At 40.5% G+C, this 10610-nt stretch overlaps 3 protein-coding genes across 7 annotated transcripts in view; all 3 read left to right on the forward strand.

The window, feature by feature from the left end:
* Positions 1-1520, forward strand: part of LOC103481478 (dual specificity protein phosphatase 13-like) — an 18202-nt gene extending 16682 nt beyond the window's left edge. Inside the window, exons 4-5 of the mRNA XM_008436949.2 lie at positions 846-850; positions 1509-1520. The gene's annotated coding sequence lies outside the window, so the exon portion shown is untranslated. The remainder of the gene's footprint in view (positions 1-845; positions 851-1508) is intronic.
* Positions 1-1810, forward strand: part of LOC103481477 (dual specificity protein phosphatase 13-like) — a 14380-nt gene extending 12570 nt beyond the window's left edge. For 2 of the 3 annotated variants that reach the window (XM_008436946.2, XM_008436947.2), the window contains exon 3: positions 122-1067. In XM_008436946.2, the coding sequence (XP_008435168.1) occupies positions 122-707 (586 nt within the window). In that variant the 3' untranslated portion in view covers positions 708-1067. Of the gene's footprint in view, positions 1-121; positions 1068-1117 lie in introns of those variants that run through there. The other variant, XM_008436948.2, reaches the window with a different exon arrangement.
* A 3495-nt stretch (positions 1811-5305) lies between these two features.
* The window catches only part of LOC103481482 (dual specificity phosphatase DUPD1-like), a 17675-nt gene continuing 12370 nt past the window's right edge, over positions 5306-10610 (forward strand). The window contains exons 1-5 of one of the 3 annotated variants that reach the window (XR_001777645.1): positions 5306-5463; positions 5526-5719; positions 5955-6172; positions 7392-8375; positions 10193-10263. Coding sequence is in view for 2 of the 3 variants with exons in the window: in XM_008436956.2 (XP_008435178.1) it covers positions 10103-10129; positions 10193-10419 (254 nt within the window). In the remaining variant the exon portion in view is untranslated. Of the gene's footprint in view, positions 5464-5525; positions 5720-5954; positions 6173-7391; positions 8376-10018; positions 10130-10192; positions 10420-10610 lie in introns of those variants that run through there. The other 2 variants (XM_008436957.2, XM_008436956.2) reach the window with 2 other exon arrangements.

The raw sequence follows: 10610 nt of genomic DNA on the forward strand, positions 1-10610 counted from the left end.
ATTACACCCCTTTCTTTCATTTTTAATGTAACTAGAGATTGCTTATTTATCATTCAGTCTGATAAAATGCAAACAGTTACTGTACACATCCATATTTCTTTTTTCCTTTTTTTTGCCTTAGGTATGCAGCCAAAGACAAGAGGACACTCCAGGCTCACCACATCACCCATGTCCTCAATGCCGCTGATGGAAAATACAATGTGAACACAGGACCAAGCTTTTACAGGGACACTRCCATCACTTATCATGGAGTGGAAGCTTTTGACATGCCGTCCTTTGACTTGAGTCCCTTCTTTCGCCCAGCRGCCAATTTTATCAAGAACGCTCTGAGTCTGCCCACAGGTGAGGAGGCTCTCTTGGCACTGAAGGTGCTTCTCGTCATTATCCACATGTTAACTTTGGGAAGGCGAGACAGACTGTTGAAACATTTGTCACTCAATTCCCATTACGGCAACCCCCAGTTGTGTTACTCATTAAAATGCAAATCAAACACTAAACATAATATCAAGCTAATATCTTCCCCCACGGTAATCTTCTCATGGGCTCAGACCTTTGTCGGGGAAATTAGTTTTAAATGGATTGCCCTGGTAATTTGTAAGCTAGACTTTTATTGGACATGGAAATTACACAATTATGTTTGTGGCCTGCGTCTGCATGGCCTGTTATGCAAAGTGAAGTCGGTATCTGACATGACAGTAATAAGATGAGGCCTCCTTCTTCACATGCCGGCTGATCGGGGGGCTCCAGCGTGTGGCGGGGCCTGCGGTAATCCCTGGCAGAAATACACAGAAGCCAAGACAGTTCAATTACTCGCTCCTCTGCTCCCTAATCCTCGGGCCTGATAAGAAACCTGGGATTAACGTGTGTAGAAACATTTGTTGCAACATTGTTGAAAACTTTTACTTTGGAGTTAGAAGTGCTCTCTTTTCTGTGATGTTCATGGTTTTTAATCCACAGAGGAGTAACAAATTGGACGTTTAGAATGATGTCTGACACAATAATCCCTTGATTGCTTGGTTGTAAATGCAGAAATAAAGCCWGTAGAGAATGCCACAACAAGAAGATGATCCACTGGGTGTGTGTGTTTTGTTTTTTTTGTGTGTCTGATGGTCCACAGGWAAGGTTTTTGTCCACTGCGCAATGGGACTCAGCCGCTCCTCCACCTTGGTTCTGGCCTATTTAATGATCCACGAGAACATGACCCTGGTGGATGCCATCAAAGCMGTCAGTGCCAACAGGAATGTTTCACCCAACGAGGGATTCCTGGAGCAGCTCAGACGTCTGGACAAAAAGCTGCACTGTCATTAGGCAGCTGAACCATCAGAGTGGATTTAGTCGAGCTTAATTAAATTGTGGCCTCTTGCCAATATGAAGCTGCTATAACGACAAACACTATGTAAATCATGTTGTTGTATTGTCTTTGTAAAACATATTCCATCTGCGTTACAAACAAAAGTTAATAATAGCTTAAAAGGTTATGACCCCGGACAAGAACATGTAGCCATTACAAACTGAGGTGCAGTTGGTCTTGGATTCRAAATCATTCAGAGGAACAAAAACATAGAAACATAACCCATAAAACTTTGCAAGGCACAACTTTTTATTTGACTAATTCGAAAGAAAACTGACTGAAAAAGAATTTTATGGATGGATAGCTGTCCCCATGAAAAGTATTTTATTGAATGTAAAACATATAATACTAATTCTACAATAATAAAAATTCCTTATATATTTTAAAGTGACATTTCAAGAGGACAAAGCAATTAACAACCTAAATGTGTAGCCAAGTAAAGCAGGAAATGCAGAAATATTTAAATCTTGCAGTGGTTCATTTTACACTTGCGGGTCCTCCGTCAACTCAAATTCAGAGAACAACATGGCCAGTAAAGGGCAAATTTCATCATACTGTATGTTGTTGCCAGAAACCGTAGGATTCTTGAGTATTTCACAACAAAGTTGCAAATCGCTTTCCCAAAGAAGATAAGTGAATTTCAACAAACATTTCTGCAAAAGTGCATAGGCGTGCATAGGGTTGCCACCCGTCCTTTAAAATACGGAACCGTCCCGTATTTGGCTGTTAAATGTAACGTCCCGTATTGAATCGATACGGGACACGATTTGTTCCRTATTCTACAAATGTCTATGTGTAATAATAAAGAAGCGGTCCCCGAGTACTTTATATAGTAGGCTGCCCCAGTTATTGGTTTACTCATGGTGTTGGTGTTGCGACATTTTGCCCAACTGCTTTCTGGGTAAAACAGACCAACCGACACGCTGCCGCCGTAGCTGCCTTTCCCCCCGGCTTTAAATATATAGGGACTGGTCCCTGGGAAACCCTAGTTGAAGCACACCCTCCGTAATGAGACTAAGACGACGCGCATTAGTGGGCGTCCCTTATTTCAATTTCTGAAAGGTGGCAACCCTAGGCGTGCGTCAACTGCATCACAACAGATGAAGCATTGACAGGTCGTCAAAAGATGCAAAGGGTCTCCAGCACCAACCCATCTGAACTGTCTTTACAAAATAGATTCTAACATGGTCGCAAGTTGGACAGACAGGCGAGAAGCAGCTGATGAGGGATCTAAGGTCCCTCAGTGGCTCAGGTCCACCAATCAACCCAACCCATGCACTAAAACGGAGAGGTGAAGGACCATTTATGATGCAACTCAAAAGATTGTGACCTATGCCTGAGCTGAGCAAAGTTGGAGGAGACTAGTAGAGTCCATCGGTCATCTTGCAAATTGGTTGTCCCACCTACAGGGACAAAAAGACTAACTGGACCAGGTAGAAGCACCACAGTTCTCCTCAGAACAGCTAACATTCAGCCTCATTGTTTACCTCACCTATCTTTGTTTTAGTTTTTTTTGTGGAATGTTACTTCAAATTACTTGCAAAAAAATTGTGTATTCTTATTTATTTATTGGGTTTATCTAAAATATTCAAATGAAATGCAGTTTGGGAAGCTGAAAAATTTTGGCCCAATGCTCTGCGACACTATGGGCTCTTTGCACCTACGGCGTTGACGTCACATCTCCAGGAGCTAATGCGGCTCACTTGTTTCCGCTTTGAGTTACCATGACTGCTAGAAAAGACTAAGTCGTATTTCAGATGCAAAAAAGGCAATACTATGAACATTGTTGTCTTCCTAATATAATGGGCTTTTAAGTTTTCATTAATTTCCAAGCGATCCTGAATTAAGAAGATGGTGGCTTGTAAATATTTGCCACTACCAGTTAGAGCCAACGCTGCACAACACAAAGTTTACAGCCTTCACTTCACTCCAGATCAGCCTAAAACAGCCTAAAAATACTGGGGATACGGGTGGTAAACAGTGGCGCAACTACACATTATTCAGGTGGATGTGAAAACATAGATTTTCCCCCTCCCCACCCAGGGAAGGAACGTCAGGATGAAGGAGCGACGCCTAGTGACTACCCTAATGCTGGCAGTCATTAATCTATTACCAGAAGCTTTCTAACCAAAACTGTTAATTAGATGAATTGCTGTTTATTGCAGTGACAGCCAGGACAGAGTGAGTATTTGTACTTTCACAACACTTGCAAAAAGTTTTGTGAAAGAAAACAGGTCAAGAGGGCAAATTGTGACTTTCAGCTCCTTCCATTCACTGAAGCTATGTTCTACACTGCCACTGAACATCCCACTATAATAAAAGTATTCTGATGACTTCCTGAATTATAATTACTGTCACAAGCTGTCATTCGCCACTGTGGAGAACGACAGGCAGACTGGCCTTGCTGCATTGTCCATCTGTTCGGTTTCCAAGCTGTTGCTTCCCAGATAAAGTTTCACCTCACATTTTCCTCATCGGTGGACAAATCATGGCATAAACCTTCATCAAATGAGTTTACAATAAAGCTGGAAACTTTAATATCAGTATTAGATTCCTGGGTGGAATCTGTTAATTCTGGTCATGCAGTTCTSACCAGAACTGGTCATGCAGTTCTTTATCTTTTCTGAAGATAAAGTTGAACTTTATCTTCAGAAGGTTGAAACTCAGTTATACTTCAAAATGTTTGAAAGAATGTTTTGGGTTGGAATACAAATGAAATCTTCAAATCTAGGTTRTAATTTTTAAAACTAAAGTGTGCAATAAAKACCCCTTTAATTGCTAAGCTGGTGTGTTTTTGTTTTTTTTGCTCTAATTCTTTATCCACATGTGAGATCTTAGTTAAAGAGTTGAACCTCTGATGGCAGGGTTGTGGAAACCTGAGACATTAACAGACTTTCTGTGAAGGCTGAAGGGACTTTCCCATCATTGTTGTTGTTGTTGAGTTCAAATGAGATCAGAACCAAAACATACAACCAACTCAGCCCCACTTGTGCATCTAAAAACCTCTAAAACATCTAGTTTGAATTTTAATTTAATTCAGGGTTTCTTCAATTCTCTTTTCTGGATGATTCAGTGACTATTTACACTTCAATCAGTTGCAAACATCTTGTCTGGATTTGTGATAGAAAAACAACCTTTTTGTTCCTTGCAGTTTTAAAGCAGCTTATTGAAGACAATATGAACTTTAAATTGTTAGCAAATGGCTGTATGGGGACAGGAATGCAGGAAGAGTTGCTGCTGAAAGATTAAATAGAAACAGGCACAGGACCAAAGGTGCATAAAGAGGTTTAGTAACAGGAGTGTGAACTAGAGGAAAGATACTGAGAGGCATATGTGCCTGGAGAAGTGATTGCTGTGATGGGAATCAGGTGAGACTAACTGCAGCTGAAAGAGAAGCAGGAATTTGAGCACCTAAGAGAAAAACTGGCTGAACACAATTAACAAAGCGGAAATGAATACAGAAACCAATGCTTGTCAAAACAGAACAAAAAYCAACACAATACTGTCTCCARACCCCCCAAAAAACACACAAATGACCATGATTGTATTTGTTGTCGAATTAAATGAAATGCGTAGCCCACTGATCTGAGACAGGGGTGTAGTCTAAATATTTTCATGAAGGAGATTAAAATCTTGACTTTGGCCGATCTTGTTTTTTTATGCAAAACGACCACAGTGTTTACCTTTGCAYTTGGACWTTTAAATCAAGTTGAGAATCTCCCAGCAGAAATCCCCAGCTGCACAAAGAAACGGTCAAACAACACAGTTTTATTGACCGTCACTATAAATCTCTAATGCGACCTGTAAACCTGAGCTCAAAGACTCTGTGTTTTTAAAGTTTACAGATAATATTCTTTTCTAACTGTGATTTTAGATGTGTTTGAYTACAACTTTGAGTCACTAGTCCAACATAAATGTTAAAACAGTCATTGCAAAGATGCAGGCTGGATTCTGGCACACAGGAATAAATAGCCTCAGTTTAGCCTCTGGCATGTTCAGCTGTCCATTTCCAGCGGGCTAACCATCCTGATTTCCCGCTAAGTCTCAACACCGAGCAGACTGCAGCTGTTTGGTTAAAGTTTACTGCAAGGTTTGCAAAGACAAGAGTTGTGGTAAGTTTTTTTTTTTTTTTCCTGTTTCTGAACCACATTTGGTAAAGTCATCTGGCTTTTAGGTTCAAATCGAGAGGAATATAAATGGTGGTAATCATATACCAACATCGAGGTGAGAATTAGCGGGTATGAGCTCAGAGGAGGAGTCAGTGGATCAGACACCGCCCACCTGCGGTCTGCTGGGCCTTCTGCTGAAGAACAGGCGTCCCACCGGAGCTGTCAACGAGGTCTGGCCCGACCTCTTCGTTGGGAACGCGTAAGTGACATTCTCACTTTGGGGAAATGTGCTGATGTGATTGTGAAACTGTTTCTGCAAACATGCTTGACCAACTGATGAGACGGATATAGAAAAGAAAAAAAAAAAGAAAAATCTGTACATTTGAGTCACCAGTGATGCATTTTTACAAACATATGCTGCCAGAGATGGCTGCGGGCGAGAAAAAACAGCAAAAAGTCACAGTCCTTCTATCAACTCTGGGTGCTATTTGCAGGGCGACAGCTCGAAATAAGACGCTGCTACAGAATCTGGGAATAACACACGTGGTGAACGCTGCAGATGGCCCTCAGCACATTGACACCGGGCCACGTTTCTACAGAGACGCCGACATACAGTACCATGGAGTAGAGGCAGCAGACTGCATTGATTTTGACTTGAGCCCGTTCTTCTCAGGGACTGCTGATTTCATTCACGGAGCTCTGAGTCAGAAAGGTACGATTCAGTCAAACCGCATCAGGACGGAGGCGTGGAGGTAGTAGCTCATGAGGCACAAATGTGATGCATCACCAAGATGGATTAAATGTCAACAAAATCTGCAAAAATTATGACTAAATAATGCTCAAATCTGTTGCTTTCTTGCTTCGCAAGAGGGAGAGTGTAAATATTTCTTAATAAGACTAAACAGTCTGATGCCTCCTGCATTTTGGAGTCTTAAGATGAATGTTTTATGTGGATAAATCACGTTCGGCGTACATTTTACTACATCTTATGCGAAAATCAATGAGGAAAACAACTTCAGTTAAAGGCTCATGTTTTATTCTACATTTTGTAATCACGGTTTGTTGGTTAAAGATGGACCATTTTTGGAGCCTGGGGTGTAAATGTAAATTATTGATGGATGCACTGAATGTCAGTTTTATGGTTCTGGATTAAGGAGAAGTGTAAACGACGCCATATTATTTTAAGTGTGCAACCTTGTATTATTGAATTGTTAAAAAGCTCACCGTGCCTTGGAAAAGTATTAATTTCACATTTTATCCTGCAACCACAAACTTCAGTGTTTTTAATGGGATTTTCTAAGATGTGCAGATAGTAGAGCTTAACTGCTAATTCAAAATAAAATAAAGCATAAAAATCTCAAAACTGTGGCATACAGACACTAAACTTTTTGTTCATAGTGCTTTGAAAAATAGCAACATAGCTCAGGTTCAGTGAAGTTGGATAAGGGAATGTTTAAAACAGTACATTTTTCGATCTTGCCATTGGACATTACTAAGACATGAATATTGCTCTAAGCTACATTGTAGCTCTGGCTGTATATTTATCGTTGATATTCTGCTGGACGGTGAATCCACACAAGTTTCAAATCCTAAAAAAGAGCCTCCAGCACTTTTTCCATCCATCTTCCAGTTTCACTGTCCCTGCTCAAGAAAGTTACCCCGCCAGGTGGGTTCCTGAAGGTTGTTGAACTTTATTTATTTAATTAAAATAAAGGGGACTGAACAGGAATGCACACATTAAAGTTTGTATTTGCAAAAAAAATGGGAAAACATGCTTTTGTCTGCGCTAACATTGGTTTGTCACATAAAATCTCAATAAAATACTCTGAGATTTTTGGCTGTAATGTAAGGAAATGTGAAAACTGATTTTTTTCAACACACTATATTCTGTGGTGAAGATTTGCAGGTGTTTTTTTTTTTTCTCTGTGCAGGTAAGGTACTCGTCCACTGCGCTCGGGGAATCAGCCGCTCGGGAACTTTGGTGTTAGCCTTCCTCATGATCAAAGAAGGTCTTACCCTGGAGGAAGCCGTGGAGCTCGTTTGCAGGAGCAGAAACATTCTCCCAAACACTGGGTTTCTGAATCAGCTCTGTCAGCTGGACTCAGCTTTGCGAAGAAGAAAAATGTAACATTCGGCGGTGGAGAGAACGCTTGGATGTACTGCTAAAAGGAGTTTCATCTTCATGAATACTTTATATTTTAAAAAGAACAAAAAACAGAATGGTTCAGTCTGGMTTTTCTGGTTTTGAATTTTGCAGTCCAACACATTTTTAATCATTGCCTTTTGAAAACAGTGATTACAAATGTGTGTAATTCAGTGTTAACGTTCTCATTACAGATATGATTATTCAACAACGAGCTTAAAAGCATGAAAAATGTTCAAAAAAATATTCAGGGGGAAAAAAAACAGGACATATTACTGGTGTTCACTGTTTTGTAAAAGTAGCTGCATCCCCTGAAATTGTTCACATTTTGAGATACATTTTATTGGGGTTTTATGAGTGCACTCTGCAATTTTAAGATATTTCTAAAAAGAAMAAACTTTTGGAATAATAATTTTCTGTCCTTTCCACAACTACATCCTAACAAATATTTCAAGGATCGTGTAAATATGACAGAAATGAATGAAGATTTGACTGACATATAAAATGGTCTAAATGTTAGTAATAATTTCTGTATTTTGAACCAATTTTATTTTAAAATAGAGCAAGTAATTTTAAGTGACCAACACAATTTTATTTGAGACATAACATAAAACTTAAAAAAAAAGAAAAAAAAAAAGAAGTGAAAAACAACCACGTGACGTCATTACGCTGGGACCAACGTGACAGTTTTTCCCACCCGGTCTTTTCGTACACTTAATTGCTACAGCTACATCAAACACTGCTAGCGGAGGAAGTTTCTCCCTGACTGGAGGTAAGTAATTCGGTACAAATTTATAATTTCTTGTAATTTCTTGCTCATGTCTACTTGSAGCCAGACATAAGCGTGAAATATCMRTTTCTAATTTCAGCGCTGTTGTGGCAAAGTTATTCACTGTAGCTAGGCTGTTCAATTTGCCTTGTTAGCATCTTGGCTACTGATATTACCTTGCACAAGTTTAAAAGAAGAAGAAAAAAAAAAGCTAAGGTCACGCTAAGAAAATAAAAAAAATGACGAGAATAGTCATAAAATTACGAAAATAWAGTCATAATATTACAACTTTATTCTGGCAATATTATGACTTTACTCATATTTTTAGTACCTTATTCTTGTACGACTTTATTCTCAGGATATTACGAGTTAAACCTCATAATGCYATGGCTTTATTGTCGAAATATGACTTTATTCTCAAATTATTTTGACTTTATTCTTGTATGACTTTATTCTCATAATTTTACGACTATTTTCGTAATTTTATTTTTTCTTAGTATGGCCCTAATAGTCACTGTAACCACATAAAACATCTTGACGTGCAATCCTCATGATCTGAATTAATGCAATGTTTGACGACCAACAGGAGAAACACAACATTTCAGTCTTTAGGGAGAATTTCCCATGATGGATCTCAAATCTGCAGAATATCGCTGTCTAAAACACACCACCATTGCCATCAGACTGCCGAGACCCCTGCTTCACTGAAACAACACAGAAACAGCTTACGCCTATAAATAAACAATGCTCCACCTAAGTATTCATTTCAGTCCAGTGAAGTATGGTTAAAACTGTAAAATGTCTAAAAAGGCTTGATGCAAAATGACAAAAAATATGCCATCATGGTTCTGAGGGAGTATACAGATTCAGGTCAGACTTTGAAAGAGAGATGAAAAGCCGAAGCCATCTTAATAAGAAATGCTCTCCAGAGCTCGCTGGGAGAAAGATGCTGTCAAAATAAAAGGAATTGGATATCACAGGTTTAATGATTTCACTGTCAGAATGAATGATGGCGGGGTATGAAGATATGAGGCGGGGTGGGGGGGGGAGCAAGTAAAAGGGGCCCGATGGTGTGAAAACTCAGTCTGACATGTTAGCAGCTTCATCCCGCCATCCTGCAACRCAGCTATCACCGCGCTCCCACTTTTGGGGGCTCGCGTTTAGATCTCTGAATGGACCGTGCATATCATATAATGGGGGAATCAAAGGCATGTGCCATCCCAGTTGAAAACCTCATCTGTCGAGCTGTCTGACACGTTTCAGCTCCAGCCTACGGCCCCCCGAGAGGCTGCGGGAGATGCAGAACATCCTTAACGGGTGTTGTAAGGCTGCACTTACACGCTTTCTCCCTGCATCTGAAGACACGCGGAAAGGCTAAGAGAGACTGACGCGATTTCGAGGAGCAAAGCCTCGGAGTGCCCTGTTCACTCCATTGCATGTGGGTATCCTCTGGCACGCTCAGAGTTTGGATAAGCGCAGCTTGCCGCCAGCAGCGGAGATTAAAGTCGCGTGCTTAGATGTGGATGGCAGGGACTGGCTGGGTGGAAGCTGTTCCCCACAGGCAGGAACACATGGCAGCTAAGGTCAGGGCGGCCCTGCCACATCACAGCCCTAAAAATATCCTCTGCATTTGATGCCCTGTCACAGAGACAGTTACACAATCTGCGCCCAGAACTAACCCTTCCTATGTTCTGCCTTCGAGCGTTGCTTCACAACAATCTGGCAGAAGGATGAAAACAAAGGTCCTCCATSTCTCGGTGAGTTGAGCTGGAGATGCACGCGGAAGATAAAAAACAAAGTGTGCTTTTTCACAACTTCAGGCAAAGGGACCATGTATGGAAGGAAGCCACAGTGAGGGGAAAAAAATGGCTTCTCACAAGTCGAAGGCCGGATCAAAGATAAACGCTGCAAAAGCAGCAGAGGAGTCCAGCACGGCAGACGATTATGTCACACCTGGGACCTACGAGCTGGATAAAATCCTCAACCGTGGGAGCGTGGCTTACACTCATGTCAATGAGGTCTGGCCTAACGTCTACATTGGAGATGAGTGAGTAAAAAAAAAGAAAAAACACTAGACAGTCTAAAAATAGAGTAGTGTGAAAAATTGGTTGCCTTCCTTGATTTCCTATTCTCTCTTTTTTCTCACACTTAGATATTTCAGATCATGAAACAAATTCAAATGTCAAACATAACTTGAGCAAATACAAGATGCAATAAAAAATACACATTTTAAACCCT

Source organism: Poecilia reticulata, linkage group LG19 (assembly GCF_000633615.1).
Source record: "Poecilia reticulata strain Guanapo linkage group LG19, Guppy_female_1.0+MT, whole genome shotgun sequence".
In the NCBI taxonomy this organism is placed as follows: domain Eukaryota; kingdom Metazoa; phylum Chordata; class Actinopteri; order Cyprinodontiformes; family Poeciliidae; genus Poecilia; species Poecilia reticulata.